General features: G+C 47.7%; 1 protein-coding gene across 1 annotated transcript in view; it reads left to right on the top strand.

The window, feature by feature from the left end:
* Positions 1 to 18,818, top strand: part of NUSAP1 (nucleolar and spindle associated protein 1) — a 268,127-nt gene extending 249,309 nt beyond the window's left edge. Inside the window, 2 exon segments of the mRNA XM_030214927.1 lie at positions 9,667 to 9,766; positions 18,568 to 18,818. Coding sequence (XP_030070787.1) covers positions 9,667 to 9,766; positions 18,568 to 18,655 — 188 coding nt within the window. The 3' untranslated portion in view covers positions 18,656 to 18,818.
* The last annotated feature ends 304 nt before the right edge of the window (positions 18,819 to 19,122 follow it).

Raw genomic sequence — 19,122 nt, 5'->3', positions numbered from 1 at the left:
GTACTCTCTCCCTGCAAGTCTCCGGTCAAAGCTGCGGCAGTGCAGCAGACCTTGGACAACCTGATCCGCCTGGGTGCGGTCGTTCCGGTGCCAGAAAATCAGCTTGGCAAGGGGCGTTACTCCATTTACTTTGTGGTACCAAAGAAAGGAGGTTCTGTACGGCCTATCCTCGACCTCAAAGGGGTCAATCGGGCCTTGAAAGTTCGGCACTTTCGCATGGAGACTCTCCGCTCTGTTATAGCGGCAGTGAAGGCAGGGGAGTACCTGGCATCCTTGGACATCAAGGAAGCGTACTTGCATATTCCCATCTGGCCTCCTCATCAACGCTTTCTGTGTTTTGCAGTCCTGGGCCGACACTTCCAGTTCAGAGCCCTCCCGTTCGGGTTGGCTACTGCTCCGCGGACCTTCTCCAAAGTAATGGTGGTCATCGCGGCCTTCCTGAGGAAGGAAGGAGTACAAGTCCATCCTTATCTGGACGACTGGTTGATCCGAGCCCCCTCTTATGCAGAGTGCGGCAAAGCTGTGAACCGGGTGGTTGCTCTTTTGAGCTCCCTGGGGTGGATCATCAACTGGGAGAAAAGCCAGCTGCGCCCAACTCAGTCCCTGGAATATCTGGGAGTTCGATTCGACACCCAAGTGGGCAGAGTTTTCCTGCCAGACAATCGGATTGTCAAGCTTCAGGCTCAGGTGGACCAGTTCCTAGTAGCCTCTCCTCTTCGGGCTTGGGACTATGTGCAGCTGTTGGGCTCTATGACGGCCACGATGGAAGTAGTGCCCTGGGCCAGGGCTCATATGAGACCACTACAACACTCTCTGCTGCAGCGCTGGACTCCGATGTCGGAGGATTATGCTGTGCGCCTTCCCTTGGACCCAGCAGTGCGCAAGGCGCTGAGCTGGTGGACGCAGACAGACAAGTTGTCTGCAGGAATGCCTCTGGTGACCCCGGAGTGGATTGTCGTCACGACGGACGCCTCTTTGTCGGGCTGGGGAGCCCACTGCTTGGGAAGGACAGCGCAGGGGCTCTGGTCTCCTGCAGAGGCAAAGTGGTCTATCAACCTCCTGGAACTCAGAGCCATTCGGTTGGCGCTTTGGGAGTTCATCCCGGTACTGGCGATGAAGCCTGTACGGGTCCTGTCGGACAATGCCACGGCTGTGGCCTATGTCAACCGCCAGGGAGGTACCAAGAGCACCCCTCTAGCCAAGGAGGCCATGAATCTATGCCAGTGGGCGGTAGCGAACCTGGAACAGCTGTCAGCGGCCCACATTGCCGGAGTTATGAATGTCAAGGCGGACTTTCTCAGTCGCCATACTTTGGAGCCCGGAGAGTGGCAGCTATCTGCTCAGGCGTTCTTGGACATCACGAAGCGCTGGGGCCAGCCGAGCCTAGATCTGATGGCGTCATCGGCCAATTGCCAAGTGCCGCCCTTTTTCAGCAGAGGACGGGACCCTCGATCCCTGGGAGTAGATGCTCTTCTCCAACAGTGGCCGACACAAGAGCTTCTCTATGTGTTCCTGCCCTGGCCCATGTTGGGCAGGGTGCTAGACCGGGTGGCAAAGCATCCGGGCCGGATAATCCTGGTGGGTCCGGATTGGCCCAGACGTCCCTGTATGCGGACTTGATCAGGCTCTCAGTCGACGATCCTCTGCGGCTGCCAGTGGAGCAGGGCCTGTTGCATCAGGGTCCCGTGGTGATGGAGGATCCCTCCCCCTTTGGTCTTACGGCCTGGCTATTGAGCGGCAGCGGCTGAGAAAGAAGGGCTTCTCAGACAAGGTCATCGCCACTATGCTGAGAGCGAGGAAGCGCTCTACTTCTACGGCTTACGCCAGGGTTTGGCGTACCTTTGCAGCGTGGTGTGAAGCAGGCTCACTTTCTCCCTTCACTGCTCCAATTTCTTCAGTGTTGGCGTTCCTGCAAGAAGGTCTGGAGAAAGGCCTGTCGCTCAGTTCCCTTAAAGTCCAGGTAGCGGCTCTGGCTTGTTTCAGGGGCCGCCTGAAGGGTGCTTCCCTGGCTTCGCAGCCAGATGTGGTGCGTTTTCTCAAGGGAGTTAATCACCTGCACCCTCCTCTGCAATCAGTGGTGCCTGCGTGGAATCTCAACCTGGTGCTAAGAGCGTTACAGAAGCCGCCTTTTGAACCCTTGTCGAGGGCATCTCTGAAAGACCTGACGCTAAAAGCAGTCTTTTTGGTGGCTATCACTTCAGCCAGAAGAGTTTCCGAGCTCCAGGCACTCTCATGTCGAGAGCCTTTTCTGCAGTTCACTGAGGCAGGAGTGACTATTCGCACAGTGCCTTCCTTCCTGCCCAAGATTGTTTCTCGCTTCCATATGAATCAGCAGCTCTGTCTCCCTTCCTTTCGTAGGGAGGACTACCCAGAGGAATACTCTGCTCTCAAATATCTGGATGTGAGACGAGTTATCATCAGATACTTGGAAGTGACCAATGATTTCCGGAAATCGGATCATCTGTTTGTCCTGTTTGCAGGTCCTCGTAAGGGCCTGCAGGCTGCTAAGCCTACAGTGGCAAGCTGGGTCAAGGAAGCCATTGCAGCGGCTTATGTGGCCGCGGGGAAGGTGCCGCCTATCCAGCTGAAGGCTCATTCCACTAGAGCTCAGGCGGCCTCGATGGCAGAGGCCGGGTCCGTCTCCTTGGCAGAGATATGCAAGGCGGCAACTTGGGCATCGGCCCATACATTCTCCAAGCATTACCGCTTGACTGTGGCTGCTCGGGCGGAGGCCCGGTTTGGAGCTTCAGTGTTGCGGTCAGGGATTTCTATGTCCCGCCCTGGGTGAGTACTGCTTCGGTACATCCCACCAGTCTATGGATTGATCAGCTTGATGATATGGAAGGTAAAATTATGTATCATACCTGATAATTTTCTTTCCATTAATCATAGCTGATCAATCCATAGCCCCTCCCAGATATCTGTACTGTTTATATTCTGGTTGAATTTTAGGTTCAAGTTTAGTCTTCAGTTACTTCAGGAGGACTTCGTGTTCAAGTTTTTTCACTTGGATTCTTCAAGAGTTGAGACGAGTTTGTGTTACAGTGAGCTGCTGCATTCCTCTCCCCTCCGTTTTACGGGGCTGGATTGAGACTTAAATTCTGCCGGCACTCCCTCCCGCTTCGTGCGGCTGTAGGGCAGCTTTGTACCCCTCCCGCTTCGGCGGTGTTAGGGTCAGTCAGCTCCTCCCGCGGTTGCGGTTGCAGGATAAGCCAGATCCCCCCGCATCGGCGGGGTGGTGTCCCTCCCCCGCTCCGCGGGGATGAGCTGGACGGATTCCCCTCCCCCACTTGTGTGGGGATGAGCTGGGTTAATTCCCCTCCCCCGTTTCGGCGGTGGTGAGCTGGGCAGAGTGTCCCTTTGTGGGTGTAATTCTCTAAGTGCTGAGTCCTGCGGATGGAGCTTTGATATCGACATACTGAGGAGTTTCCGGCAGCACATGACCACATATAGGGAGGCAAAAGTTTGCTCTCTATCTCCACCTGCTGGTAGATGGACACAACCCACCAGTCTATGGATTAATCAGCTATGATTAATGGAAAGAAAATTATCAGGTATGATACATAATTTTACCTTACAATGTACTACACCATCAAGCTGGAGGGCACAGGATTATGTTTTCTGTGTCTGGAGGCCATCCAGACGTGGCATGGGGCAGCCCGGCATGGATGCTCCTCAATGCCACTTATCTGGTGGGCAAATACAATAGCCTGGCAGACAGACTGAGCAGGGTTATGGAACTGCACAAGTGTTCTCTCAGCATGGGCATTGCCTTCAAGATCTTCACAGCATGGAAGTGACGTCACGCTCTGCAATGGCGGACTAAAAAAACAGAAGCTCCCGAACTTCAGCCGCACAAAAAGCATATTAGGAGAGCAAGCTGTTCTGGTAGCATACCTAAATCAGCGATAGTGGAACGAGAGCCGAACGCGACCCCAATAATGTCAACTCCGGGTCCGAAAACTACAGATTTGACTGCTTTCTCGTATCGTCAGCGGGAGGCGGCAAAAAACACACAGGCCGGAGAACAGAATGCTGATGAAGACGCTACGCGGCCGCGTGCGCCGATGAACGCAGAGGTCAATGGAGATAAGGGGGGAAATGAGATGCCACCAGACAAGTGGGAACAACTCCAAATCTGGTTTCAAGATATTAAATCGGAAATTAAGGAGATGCGTCGCGACTTCGCACAGCTAGGTGCAGATCTCCGTGGAGAGATCTCAGAACTGGGCACCAGAGTTAGCGAAGCTGAAGCAGGCCTAGAAGAGCAGGCAGACTCCATTAATGTAGTGGAGAACCGTCTATCCGAGCAACAAACTGAGCTAAGATTCCTTACCGATAAGGTGGAAGACCTTGAGAACAGGAGTCGGCGCTCCAACATAAGAATTCGGGGCCTGCCTGAGATGCCGGAATTTGTCAACTGCGAGCTGGTAGTACAAAAAATAGCCGCCCACCTCCTATCTACACCAGAACAGACAATCGCGCCTAATACCATCAGGCTGGAGAGAGCACACAGGGCTACGGGTCAACGAAGGGCCAACGTACCCAAAGACATAGTGGCGTGTTTCTCCGAGTTTAAAATGAAAGAAGACATCATGCATAAGGCGAGATTGAGCAGCCCGATAACCTGGGAAACGTTTCCCATAGAGATTTTTCAGGACCTATCAGCTACAACCTTGAAACGAAGAGGTGCACTGCGGCCATTGACGGAGCGACTCCGAGCAGAAGGTGTTAAATATAAATGGCAATATCCTTTTGCGTTAGTCTTCTCTCAGGCGGGAAAACAGCATCGAGTGGTGACATTAGAAGATGCCCAAGATTATCTGGGACAAGACACAACAAGCGATCCGACACAGACACGAGCACCGGCCGAGGCCCCTCAGAGATCCAAGTCGAAATGGCAGCGGGTGTCTCAAGGACGAGAGCGCCTGAGACGGCAGACGTCGGGGCTCACGGCTACAACAAATAAGAAATCATGAATAACCAATACATGCTGGATTACAAGCGGTATATCGTTCCCACAGGAGTTCATAAAACAAGAAAGTTTGATGGTGGTAATGTTGACAGCAAAACAAGAAACAGACTCATTTAGAGAGCTGAGGCTGGAATCGGGAAGCTAAGTCACTTCTCTAAAAGTCATGTCCCAGTCGGGGACAGGGACATGTCACATATGGTTTGTGGGGGAGGGGGGATAAGGGAGGGAGGGAAGAGGGAGGGTATAAGGTGGTGGTCATATAACCTGCAATATGAGAATGCATGGCTGATAGGGTGTTCAAATGTGTAACATTAAATGTGAGGGGCCTCAACTCCCCCATGAAGCGTAAGTTAACCTTTAAAGAAATGTTGCGCCTACAAGCAGACCTGGTCTTGCTCCAGGAGACACATCTTAAAAAAAGTTATGAAAAGTTAGTTTGTCATAAACGTTTTCCCATGATATTGTTTTCCTCCTGTAGTGGGAATTCCAAAAAGAGGGGGATCCTAACAGCATTCTCAGGCAGGCACCCGTGGCAGATCCACAAAACTGTCCCTGATAAGGAAGGTAGATTCCTCCTGATAGTGGCCTCCCTATATAATATCCAATATACTATTCTTAACGTATATGCACCCAATCAAGGACAAGGCCCATTCCTTGAGCGTTTAGAGCGACTACTACAAGATTATCAGCAGGGACACCTATTAATAGGGGGTGACCTGAACCTCACTATTCATCCTCCCCTGGATAACTCCACGGGGCAGGCAACTTATGCAAAAGCCGATAGGAAATTATTCAAAGGTTTTATGGCCAGGTGGGGACTGGTGGACCTCTGGCGGTCACACCATGGCTCCGAAAAAGATTATACATATTACTCCTCCCAATATAAATCTTACTCAAGAATAGATACCTGGCTGGGGGAGGTGACAGTAGCTAATAAAGTTCAGGAGATAGACATTGAACCCCGCACGTGGTCCGACCACTCCCCGGTGACCATGACATTGAGATTAGGAGTTAAACGAGTGGGCACACGATACTGGTGGCTGGATGAGATGCTCCTACATGAGATGAAGAATATCCGAACAATAGAACAATACATTTCAGAATACATTGAATTTAATGATACAGGAGAGGTACACCCAGCCAGTGTATGGGAGGGGCTTAAAGTAGTGATCAGAGGGAAATTGATTGCACTAAAGACACATATAAATAAAACCCGCGCAGAAGAGGAGAATGGTATTAGAACTGAACTCCTCAACTTAGAGCGCAAACATAAAGAAAACCCTACGGAGGTAGCTGAACTAGAAAAGATGCAGCAGTTGAGATCAAAACTTAATGAACTCCAAATTGCAGATATAGCGGCCCAACTGCAATGTGCATAACAAGAACACTTTGAATTTGGGGACAAGGCGAGTAGGCTGTTGGCATGTAAACTTAAAAAATTGGTTCAACGCAATTATATTGGGGGTATTCAAACCCCAACCGGGGAACTTGTCACGCAAACAGAAGAGATACAGGAGACTTTCTTAAATTACTATACTACATTGTATGAACCGGAACACTCAGCTGAGGACGCCGCAAGCGAGCAATATCTGGGACAGATTGATGTCCCCCAGCTGCAAGAAGGAGAGTCAGAGTTTCTCTCGTCTCCTATAACGCTGGAAGATATCAAATGGGCGATAGGGGACATGGCAAATGGCAAGGCCCCAGGCCCAGATGGGTTTACTGTAAGATTTTATAAGCTATTTATCAAACATCTGGCGCCACTATTGTTGAAATTATTTAACTCCCTAGAAGATGCGCGTGAGCTGCCTTACTCGTGGAGACTAGCCGCGATTACCCTGTTACTAAAGCCAGGGAAAGATCCTCAGCTGTGTGGCTCCTATAGGCCAATTTCTCTACTGAATGTAGATTATAAGATATTTACAAAAATTTTGGCTCGCAGATTACAAGAAAAATTGCCTGGTGTGATACATGGGGATCAGGCGGGATTTATAACAGGTCGCCAGACATTCGATAATATCCGTTGCTTATTACACATTATACAGCAAGTGGAGGATGAACCAACGCCCGCAGTATTGCTTTCGATAGATGCCGAGAAGGCATTTGATCGGGTGGATTGGACCTTCATGTTCGCAGTGTTTAGGCGAGTAGGGATAAAAGGGAGATATCTCAAATGGTTACGGTTACTATACCAGGCCCCATTAGCTACAATAAAAATCAATGGGTCTTACACGAGAACGTTTAATCTATGGCGGGGCACTAGACAGGGATGTGCACTATCCCCCCTCCTGTTTGCTCTATCTTTGGAGCCACTGGCTTGTAAGATTAGAAGGGATACAATAGTAAAGGGGATAGTGAGGGGTATGAGGGAACATAAAATTATGTTATTTGCAGATGACATATTACTCACTCTTTCCCAGCCGGAACAGTCAGTGAACCGGATAATAGAACATTTGACGCACTATGGGCAGCTATCAGGATTCAAGCCTAACTTGACAAAATCAGTTTTCTTAAATCTAACAGTACCCCCTAGCGACCTACCGGACCTTCAGGCAGCATTTCCATTTGTGTGGGCTAAGAGTTCGATCAGATATTTGGGAGTACAGATAACACCAAGAATAGAGGATCTCTTTCATACTAATTTCCCCCTAAAAATAGATGAACTTTTTAGGGAACTCGATAGATGGGAAGGGCTTAATATCTCATGGAAGGGACGTATCTCTGCGGTTAAGATGATGATGCTTCCCAAGCTACTATATCTTTTTATGGCGCTTCCTGTCCCAATTCCTAACACTTTTTTTGTTAAACTCAGACGAAAAGTTTTTACATATATCTGGAAGAAACGCCCTCCGCGTGTAAAACGGACTATGATGTATCAACCTCATGAGAAGGGAGGTATGGGAGTCCCCAACTTTTACTTATATTATCAAGCAGCACAGTTAAGAATTTTAGCAGATTGGGTCCCAGGGGCAACAAAGAAATGGTTGCATTGGGAACGGGCATGGTTGGGCCGGAAAGAAATAGAGGACATCCTATGGATCCCAGGGGAAGAGTTGACGCCAATAATTAGGAGGGTTCCATTGGGAGTGAAACATATCTTATCGACCTGGTATCAGATTAGGAGGACGTTGTTCCCGGAACGCAATTATTATAGGCAAACAGCAATTAGGTGGGCGAGAGGATTTCCTTCGGGTAAATCTGAAAAGGCCTTCCAAATTTGGGCACAGGCGGGACTACGCACTTTAGGTCAATTATGGGGAGAGGGAGAAGTGGTGGGCTTTGCGGAACTTCAAGCAGAATACGGGTTGGTAGAGAGGGACTTGGTATACTATTGTGGTCTTCGCAATTTCATCAAGAGGCGAGCGCAGGATGAGCTGGAGCTGGAGGAAACAGCACTGGAAATAGCGATGCGTAAAGGGGGAGGTAAGGGTAGTATAACACGTATATATTTAGCTCTGCTGGGACGCACTGATCCTCAGGTGTTCTACCAGGCAAGATGGGAAACGGCATTGCAGCGCACATATTCTCAGATAATGTGGACACGAAATTATAAGTACTTACTCAAGCCATCCCCAGCACAATCTGCGAGCGAAAATGGATTTAAAATGTTATACTGGTGGTACTACACTCCCATCAGGCTGCAGAAAATGTATCCAGGGATATCGGGGCAATGCTGGCGGGAGTGTGGCCAAGCGGGCACGTTTTTACATGTCTGGTGGGACTGTGAAAAAGTAAAAGCTTATTGGGCAAAAGTGATAGAGGAGGTTAATAAAGTGACTCAAAAGACCTATACTTGTGAAGCGGAAAGCTGCCTCCTCCACTTTAAGCCTCCAATAATACCTAGCTGGCAACACAGGTTGGCCATTCAATATTTTGTAGCAGCAAAGCTGGTTTTGGCCCGGGCCTGGAAACAAGTGGAAATACCGGGGATTGGCATGGTGCTACGAAAGGTGGAGTATCTATATCAAATGTCGAAGCTCACGGCATTGCGGAGAGGCTCTATGATGGCCTTCACAAAAATTTGGACACTCTATGAACAGTCAAAAGACTTGGACTAGCCACCACAGGGATGGGGTGGGGAAGGGAGGGGGGAAGGGAAGGAAGCATAAGGAGATGATTATTTGTATTAGAAATTTGCAACAGGTTAAATGTTGAAATATTCTGTTTGATTTTCAAAATTGTTGCTTTCTGTGTTTCTCGATTAGGAGCTAATCCTATATTGTATTTTGAAATTGATAAATAAAAGATTTAAAAAAAAAAAAAAAAAAAAGATCTTCACAGCATGGGTTATGTCACCAACATAGCCCATGTGGGAAGCCGCTCCAGTTCAGAGATACTAAAGCTTTTGAGCTGCCTTATTGTGCATGCGTACCAGTTCCTGTCTGCCGCTGTCACATGGGACCACCTCAGTCTTTTCTTTCCGTAGAGCCAGTCTGATGCATATCATCAGAGCTTGCATCAGACATGTCTCTTGTTTCATTTCTTCTAAATTTTGTAAGTTTCCTGCTTGATCCCTAATCCATGTGTCATAGTTTTACAATAGGAAATCATATAATTCTTTATTTTAAATTTAAGTAAAAAGCTTTTAAATCACTCATTTGAGCCTCCATCCCATGATTTTCAATGTAGAAAAATAGCACAGAATACTTAAAACTAAGAATTTGGACGTGGATTTTTATTTTACACTGTAGGAAAACTAAAACCTTGGGGAAATTTTCAAGAAAATCCTGATGCCATGAATAAATCTGCAAGCCTTAAGAAGGACTACAAGCAGCACTCTCTCCAGACTAGGTAACTATAAATTTGCATTATTTTAATTATTTTGTAGCACTTGAGTAAGAGTTCCTTTAGTTATATGGGAGCATAATTCTTTCAGACAGGATTGTTAGGAGATGCAGTGGGATCATATGTTGACTTACCAGCTGTAACATTTGAAGCTTAATTTTACATAGAATGTTGATCAGGAATTGAGACATCTAAGTTGGGATGTTTACAATTCCACCAGTATTTTAAAAAAGGCTCTGCTTTTAAAATACTGTGACATGCAGGAATGCATGTGTAGCTGCCAGCACATCAAGCAGGGGCAATAATTTAAGCTGCATGTTCAGAAAAAGGGCTTCCTGCTCTTCCTGTGTTTCCACATCTGCAGCTTCTCAAAATTGCTGCTCCCCACACCCTCACTGACAGGTATGACTCCTTCAGCTCTCCACTGGTGACCTTTAGGTCTTATTGTGGATCTTACTGGTATCTAGTGGGGGTGTAGGAATTATCCCCAGGTGTTCCTGCCTCTTCTGGCGAATCCATAAAAGCAGTTTTACAATACTACTACTAGGGGCAGGGTGCCAAAATAAGGGCTTTGGGATCCACATGCAGCTTTTCACCATTATTTTGCAGCTTGACCCTTAGCTGTAGTACCATAAGACTGCCACTAGGGTTCAGCTGCCATCATTTTCAGCATGACACCAGAAGAGGCAGGAGAGATTGGGACTTCTGACTTCAATACCAGGAAGACCCCCAGTTAGACTTTCTTTTTTTTTTTTTTTTAATCATTTATTTATAATTTTTCATTTTACAAGGGTCACTTGCAAACAGTAATACAGAGATGATTGCACATTAATAAAATACAAGAAGAAAACAATCCCAACTTCATATGGATTATATACAGTCTTTCTCTTTCTTAGACCACAAAGTGAAGAAAAATAGGTAGAGTAAAATAAGACAAGGAGATCAATTAAACAGTAAACAGAAACAAGAAAACATGGTATTAACCTGATTATCCCCAGATATTACTCATCTACTTCATTATTCCACATTGGGTTGGCTTCCTCAAGACCAAATACGGTGTATAGTCAATTCAGTTCATTGAGAACATACTTATTATCCAGGTTTTAGTTAGAAATAATACATCTGATTACATTCTCTCTCTTTTAAAAACCAGAAATTATTTAACGATATATATACTCAAATCTCTAATTCAAATCCCACTGATTAAAGCAATCCCAGTTTTCACAGGCTTCACTCCTTTCGAAGTAATAATTAAGGAAATATCTTTGAGGAAAACTTTAGGAGTCATACCTGGAACTCTGGGGAAAAACAATAATCTCGACATTAATCATCCACAAAATCATCCACCTTATTATTCAAAGTTTCTGGTCCATTATCATTTTCAAGATCATAACCACTTCTTGCTTGTACAGAACTTCATCTGTCATATCACTTTTTTCACTCTCAGAGGTTTCAGTCAAGTTCTCCATGCAACTCTCCAATAAGATCATATCTGAAACAAAGTTATTTACTAGCGCCGTTAGGTCCAGAAGCGCCTTCCAGATGGTATTCAATGTGACCTCCACGGAAGCCAAAAACTCCAAGATGATTTCTCTTGAGGTGTTTAGGAGTGGTTCCGCCGATTCGGGTTCTGCTGTAAACAACCTCCGTTTCAGCATATGCCTCTAACTCACTCCTCCACTCCTTTGGACATGGTGGTTGAATAATTTGGGAGCGATGGAGTTGTTTTTCCAGGTCCAAGAGCATCGACGCTCCTTCGCCGGCGCTAATCAAAGGACTCGCCAACCCTTTCATCTGTGGGCAGTTCGATGCGCAGCGGTCCCGCACTTGCTGCTCAGGGGACAAAACGCTGGCCATCAGCGGCTGACCACCGGTTGTTCCCTTCCTCTCAGATAAGGAAAATGCAATTACAGAGGAAATTTACATAAAGAAGACAGAACCTCAGAGGGCAGCTAGGCCGTTGGGCATACGAACTCCAGGTCACCATCTCACCACTCTCCCAGTTTGGGACACTCTTTGTCTGGTTTCTCCTCAGAGGCCTGTCTGATATGGGTAGCCTTGCCCAGTTAGACTTTCAAGTCTTTGTCAGCGGTGTGTGGGACTGAGTTGGTTCTGTCATCCTGTGCACCTGCTCCTTCCCCTTCGAGCTGGCACTTACTTGTGCCTTGAGGCACATGTGTAAAAATTGTTAGATCTACATGTATATTTCCCTTGTAAAATGAAGAGCACAAATGTATATTATAAGCCTGCCATTTGGCCCTTAAAATCTGTGTGATAGAGTGGCTAATGAACGGACATGTAACCGTCATAGACACAGGCAGTGTGTAGTGTAAAGTCAAAAGAAAACCTTTATTGGTGAACAAGTAATCAAAATCAATACAGTCTATGCTGTCACAGACTCAGTTCAAAGCTGGGCAACAATCACATTAACATTTACTTCCTATCTTGTTAGGCTTCTTCAGCACAGTTCCAGTTAACTCGCACATAAATCCAGACCTGTCTGCAGCTGTGACACTCAGGACCTGGGTCTTCACCGACAGACACTTTTAGCTAGCAGCCTTCTGTTTCTTCTCATGCAATCTCTGGGTATCTACTTCTTAACAAAGTCCTTGCTTCCCTGGGACTTCTCCACAGATACTGCAGCCTAGCCAACACTTTGGGAGGGTTCCTTCACTTGGAGCCTCCCTCCAGGAGGGAGATCTCTGGTCTTGGGATCTCTTGCCTCGGGGCCCCCTCTAAATCAGGGCATATAATCACCACCTGGCCTGAGCCCTACCCCTTTGACTTTAGTATCTTACATAGCAGGTTAGCACCACCTGCCGTAAGGTGGCTAAACTGCAACCTCAGTGAGGGAGTGTTCTTAGGGACACATGCCACTATACCACTCACTCCCTCACAAATTGCACATGCTGTGTATATCCATGGGTAAATAATGGCTTTCTAAAATTTGTGGTTGATCTACATGTGCAGAACTATTATTTACATATGGAGATGCTTCTAAAATAACCCCATAAAATTACTAAATCACGCCAGCAGTTGTAATAAATGAAGACTGGTTTAGCAAGACTCAAGGAACAGAAAATAACAAGTAATAGTACATTCCTCAGCAGTCCTCCAGACGGTCCAAGACGCTTGGGTTATGCACTCCTACCAGCAGAGGGAGACTGAGAACACTAAAACTTCTTATACAAGTAGCCTGTGCAGACCTTCTACTAACCAGTATTTTCTCAGTCTCAGCAGAGGGTAGATGTGTGCAGCCTGTGCAGTGTACTCAGTCTGGTAGGCTCGTTTGGGGTTTCTAGGTTGGGTTGTAAATGTTAGAGAACCCACACTGGGATCTCTATTACAGGGTGTAAGTCCTAAGGGGCTTCTTATTCCCTGTGGGGTGTCACACCCGGGTGGCTGGGTCCCTCCCCCTGTGCTCTTCCTCTGGAGGACTGCTTGACCTCGGCTACAGACCTCGTTCTGTACCCTTGAGGCATTTAGGCATCAGCAACGAGGTTTATAAAATAAAGGCGGCTATTTTGGCCGTTCTTGTGGCAGTCCAGAGATAAAAAGTCTACAAGGGTGTTCTTGTCTTAGGCGGTTTTGCCTATTAGTCTGTCAGAGCACAAAGCAACTGTTCGCGGCCATTATGTCTAAGCCGGTGAGGTGTCGGTTTTGCGCGAAGTGCAGCGTTGAAGTGAAAGGTGGCCAATGTAAATTTTGTGGGGAGCCTACGTTGTCAGCGCTCTTGCCCCCCGTGCTTTCCCCTGAGTCGGCGGAGGTGCTGGGTGGCGATTTGACTGCACATTTCGGGCCGGCAACGGCGGGGCCGGTTTTGGCGGGAAACACGGCCATTTTGGCTTTGCGTCCCGGGTCGGCCTCGACGGACCCGTTTTTTGGCGGGAAGTGCGGCTCTTTTGGCCGCACATTCTGTACCGGCACGGGAGACCTGTGTGTGGCGGGAAGCGCGCCTAGTTTAGCTGCGGATCACGCGATGGACCTGCCGCCTTGGGAGCGAGGGGGTCCTTCGCGGAGGCTGTGGGAAGTATTGTTGGGGCTTCAGCAGCGTCGGAGGGGTCTGGTTTCCCCCCTGAGTTTGTTTGGTCTCTGTATAATGCCTGGAGAGCTGGCCCCTCTCAGGCTGTTTGTTCCCCGGAGGCTGCTAGCTCAGTGGGAGTTAAGCGCCCGCGGGTGGATATTTCAGAGCCTATGGAGATACTTTCTCTGCCTGAGTCGGAGGTTTGGAGTGACCCAGGAGAGGAGGATATCTTAGATGAGTCTGAGGATCAGGGTGGGCTAAGGCCTGGGGAAGATTCTTCAGTGGTTCGCATTTTTCATAAGGAGGAATTGTTAGAGCTCATTGATCAGGTGATCTCTAGTTTGAAGTTTGCTCCAGTGGCCACTCCCTCTGCGGAGGGACCCCAGGTAGATTCCTTGGTTAAGGGGATTTGGCGAGCCTCCCGTTCCTTTCCCATGAATTCAGACATTAGAGACATGGTTTTTCAGGAATGGTGTGTGCCGAAGGCTGCTTGTAAGGTGTCTAGGGCTATGGCACTGCTGTATCCCTTGCCTCCGGAAGATTTGGCCCTGCTGAAACCACCTACTGTGGATGCAGTGGTTATGGCGGTTACTAAGGCTACAGCCATTCCGGTGGATGGCGGTACAGCCTTACGGGATCCTCAGGATAGGAAGCTAGAGTCCTTTCTGAAGCGCAGCTTTGATTTGTCGGCTTTGGCCTTGCATGCTTCTGTGTGTGGGGGCTTGGTAGCCAGAGCTTGTTTCCGTTGGGCGGAGAAGCTCTTGGATGAGCCTGCGTTAGATAGGACTGGTTTGGTTCAGGACCTGGCCAAATTGGAGATGGGGTCTTCGTTTTTGGCGGACACCCTTTATGATTTGCAAAGGGCTTCGGCTAAGAATATGGCTCTGGCGGTGACGGCTCACAGGGCTCTTTGGCTTAGGGGCCGGGGTGGCAGATGCGGCCTCTAAAGCAAAGTTGTGTTCTCTACCTTTCAAAGGTTCTATGTTGTTTGGAGAGGACTTGGATAAACTGATGAGTGGTCTTGGGGATACCAAGCTCTCACGGTTGCCGGAGTTACGGCCTAAGGCGGCTAGTCGAGGGGATTTGGCTAGAGGTCGGTTTAAGGACGCAAGGCGGTACAGGCCGGGCAGGTTTGTATCTCCTTCTAAAAGCCGGTTTTTCCAGCGGACGCAGTCCTTTCGAGGTCGGGACGCCTCCGGAGGTGCCGGAAATGGTAATAAGTCCTCCTTATGAAGGTGTGTGGGTCCAGCCTCTGGTGAAGGTCGTGCCGTGACTTCATCTGTTTTATCAGGGGTGGACCCAAATTACTTCAGATCAGTGGGTGCTGGAAGTCGTTCACGCCGGTTATTCTCTCAAGTTTGAGCACCCGCTGCCGCATCTGTTTCTTCCCTCTCCTTCTCACTTTCGAATCAAGTTAAAGGCTATTCAAGAGACTCTGGGTCGCTTAATCCAGTTGGAAGCTGTGGTACCTGTTCCTTGGCACGAGCAGGGAATGGATTGTTATTCCATTTACTTTGTGGTGCCGAAGAAGGAGGACCAGTTTCGACCCATTTTAGATCTCAAGAGGGTCAATGGGGGCGCTCAAGGTGCCATCCTTCCGCATGGAGACTCTGCGCTCGGTCATAGTGGCTGTTCGTCAGGGAGAATTTCTCACGTCACTGGACCTCACGGAAGCGTATCTGCACGTGTCGATTCGAGAGGCCCATCAGCGTTTCCTTCGTTTTGCTGTTTTAGGGAGGCACTTTCAGTTCTGTGCTCTGCCTTTTGGTCTGGCAACGGCTCCACGCACGTTCTCCAAGATAATGGTGGTGGTAGCAGCAGCTTTGCGGAGGCAGGGAATTCTGGTGCATCCGTATCTGGATGACTGGTTGATCTGGGCGAAGTCTCGGGCTCACAGTGTTGTGGCGACGGCTCAGGTGGTCGCGTTTCTGGAATCGCTCGGATGGGTAGTGAATGTAGTCAAAAGTCAGTTGATCCCATCGCAGAGTCTGGAGTACTTGGGAGTGCGGTTCGACATGGCAGTGGGTCGTGTTTTTCTGCCGGATTCTCGGATCGCCTCTCTTCAGCAGCAGGTCCGGCTGTTAATGTCTGTTCAGAGTCCGACGGTTCGAATGTACCTTCGGTTTCTGGGCCTCATGGCAGCGACAATAGAGGTAGTACCATGGGCCAGGGCACATGTGCGTCAGCTTCAGGCGGCTCTGTTGTCCCGGTGGTCTCCCCAGGTACACAGTTTGGCGTTGCGGTTGCCATTGAGGGGGGCTTCTCGGCGCAGTCTCCAGTGGTGGCTGTGCTCGGCCCATCTGAAAAGGGCATGCCATTGGAACCTCCTCAGTGGGTGATTCTGGTAATGGATGCCCAGATCAACCAGTCATCCAGATACGGATGCACCAGAATTCCCTGCCTCCGCAAAGCTGCTGCTACCACCACCATTATCTTGGTGTATAGTCCATTTAATTATCTATATCATCGTAATGGTATCTACTTATAAACTCCATCACGTATCTTTAAGCTACTTCCAACTGAGTACCCTGTTTCAAAAAATCTTCCTCAGGGATCTAATTGCAACTGTAATGACACCTCCTCAGACGGGGCCAGAAGTTTCTCTGTGCTTTCATCAAAATGGAGCTGCCAAATTTATTAACACAAAGGCATTTAGTCCCTCCTAAATAGAGGAGGTGCTAAGCAGGCAGTAATGGTCACATGCTAATTGCAATTTTAGTGCATGACTGAATAGCCAATATGTTGGAAATGCCCTATGTACTCATGTGCTAATTTGGCTGTTAATGAGTCATAGTGCTCAATAGTAGCATGTGCTAACAGCAAAATTTAGTACCCTTTAGTAAATGGGCCTCTTAATTTTACCACTAACATGCCTTGTGAGGAATTCAGATTAACAAATGGACATCCAGACTACAGCATGTAGTGACACAACAGTTTAGTCTGCAACAGTACCATTATATATTGTTTTAACTTATTGCAAGTGTGATGTAACGCCAATTAGAAAATGTGCTGTTAGGCAGTTTACAATATAATAATTTATAAAAATCATTAGACGGAAGAAAGGAATGACAGCTCATAGAAAGAATAACATCCACCAAGGCACACCTGCAAAAAAAGTGAAAAACTCCACTGGTTGAAATAAAAGAAAAATCCTGGGCCTGATATTTACGTTGTTGACCTCCGCCGGTGTTAGCCCTGGAAATTCAATGTCTGGCCACGTCTGCGCTCTGGCATTGAATTTCTAGGTGTACAGAACCAGCAAAAACATAGGGGCCCTTTTACTAAGCTGCGTAAGCACCTATCCAGCTTATTTTTGAAAGAGAAAAACACCTATATTTCGACCCAAATCGGGAGATGGGCGTTTGTCTCGCAAAGGCGCCCAAATCGGTATAATCGAAAGCCGATTTTGGGCGTTTCCAACTGCAGTCCGTCACCGAAACGAATAAAGTTGACGGGGGCGTGTCGGAGGCGTGGTGAAGGCGGAACTGGGACGTGGTTATCAGCCGAGGAGAGATGGGCGTCGTTAGCTGATAATCGAAAAAAAAAAAAAAAGGCGTTTTTGCCGCGAATTTGGGTCACTTTTTTTGGACCCTTTTTTTTCACAAACAAGTCCCAAAAAAGTGCCCCAACTGTCCAGATGAGCACTGGAGGGAATCGGGGATGACCTCCCCGGACTCCCCCAGTGGTCAGTAAACCCCACCCATCAAAAAAACCCCCCACTTTAAAAACTTTTTTTCCAGTCTGTATGCCACCCTCAAATGCCGTACCCACCTCCATGACAGCAGAATGTGTTCTATCCTGTGACAGTCTTTCCCTGGATCAGATGTGGCTCTCGGGTGCACTACAGGGTCACATCAGCATTGCATTGTGGTGGGTGTAGGGTATTGGGCTCTGTGATTTCATTAGCTTGTGTTACAGTCTCACGATGTTGGTAGTTGGTAGGCTCTTCTTCCATGGTGCTTTTCCCCCTGCCTACTGGGTCAGAGTGTGCCCTGTTGTGTTTCCTGTTGTAGTCCATGCGGTAGTGGCCATTTTTGTAAGCCAGTTTTAGTTCCCTTTCCTGTGTTAGTACCCCCCCCCCCCCCCCACTACAACTAGATTTCAGACCTTTTGAGGGTTTGCAGCTTTTACAAAGCAGAGTGCAGTATAGGTTTTACTGTCTTCTGCTTAAATTACATTTTAAAAACCCCTCACCAGTTTGTCCTACCTCCAATAAAGATTAATTCCACACTGAGATCATATTTGGGGGAGAAGGGAGGAAAAATGAGTGGTTGAGTGAACGTGATGGGACATTGGTCAGGAGGAAGAAACTGATCTGTGGAGGGGGAGAGAATAAATAAGACCAAATTAAGGACTGATGGATAAGAGAGCAGTTAGATGTTTTTGATGTTACCTTTTGCATTGTTGTAAAGCTATATAATAATGATGAGGCACAAAATAATAATACAAGACAAATCTTGCAAAAAGATTTTCACTTGCACCTTGTTTAAAATAATAATGTTAATTACCCTTGCATTGGAGAAAACTAGGGTCTGAACTATAGTATGTCACTATAAAATAAATATAAAAATAGGCCTGGTCAGGTTGTGATCTCCCAATGCAGATTTTGCCACCCTGTTTGCTGGTGTGACTCATAGTTTGGGAATCTTTGAAACAGAAATGTTTATACCAATTTTTATCTAATGCAGCAATTATAAAATGCATGCTTGATGTTATCTTTCAAAACTTATTGAGAAATAGCAACACAATATGGGCTGATGGAACAATTGTATTTTCTTTTCAGAGAAGAGAGGCGTGAGATGCACTTGAAAGGAAGAAAACAGAAGAAAGACAGAATTCTTGGAGCATGCAGAGGACTAGCCATGCCTTGAAGTCTTCCTTAGAAATGTTTATAAATATCCCTTCTCTTAGTTTAGTTTTATAGCCCACCCTACTTTGTAAATATGTTTTTCTCCCAAGAACATTTTCTCTTTATATACCGTATTTTTAGGACTATAAGACGCACCGGACCATAAGACGCACCTAGGTTTTAGAGGAGGGAAATAGGAAAATTTTTTTTTTCCTTTTTCCCTCCTCTAAAACCTAGGTGCTCTGGTGCGTCTTGTCCGAGTTCGAGATCACCCTCCCCCCGGCCCTGTCACCATTTCTCCCTACTCACGTCACGCGGTCTTCCCTGGTGGTCTAGTGACGTCGGGGCAGGAAAGAGCCCCCTCTTTCCTGCCCAGCGCGCTGCTCTCCGTCCTCCTGTGTGCTGCCTGACGGTCTCGGCGAGATTCAAAATGGCCGTCGAGAATTGAAGTCTCGGCGGCCATTTTGAATCTCGCCGAGACCGTCAGGC

This window comes from Microcaecilia unicolor, chromosome 9, assembly GCF_901765095.1.
Source record: "Microcaecilia unicolor chromosome 9, aMicUni1.1, whole genome shotgun sequence".
NCBI lineage: Eukaryota > Metazoa > Chordata > Amphibia > Gymnophiona > Siphonopidae > Microcaecilia > Microcaecilia unicolor.
The sequence above is the reverse complement of the archived record's forward strand: the minus strand, read 5'-3'. Positions and strand labels throughout refer to the sequence as shown.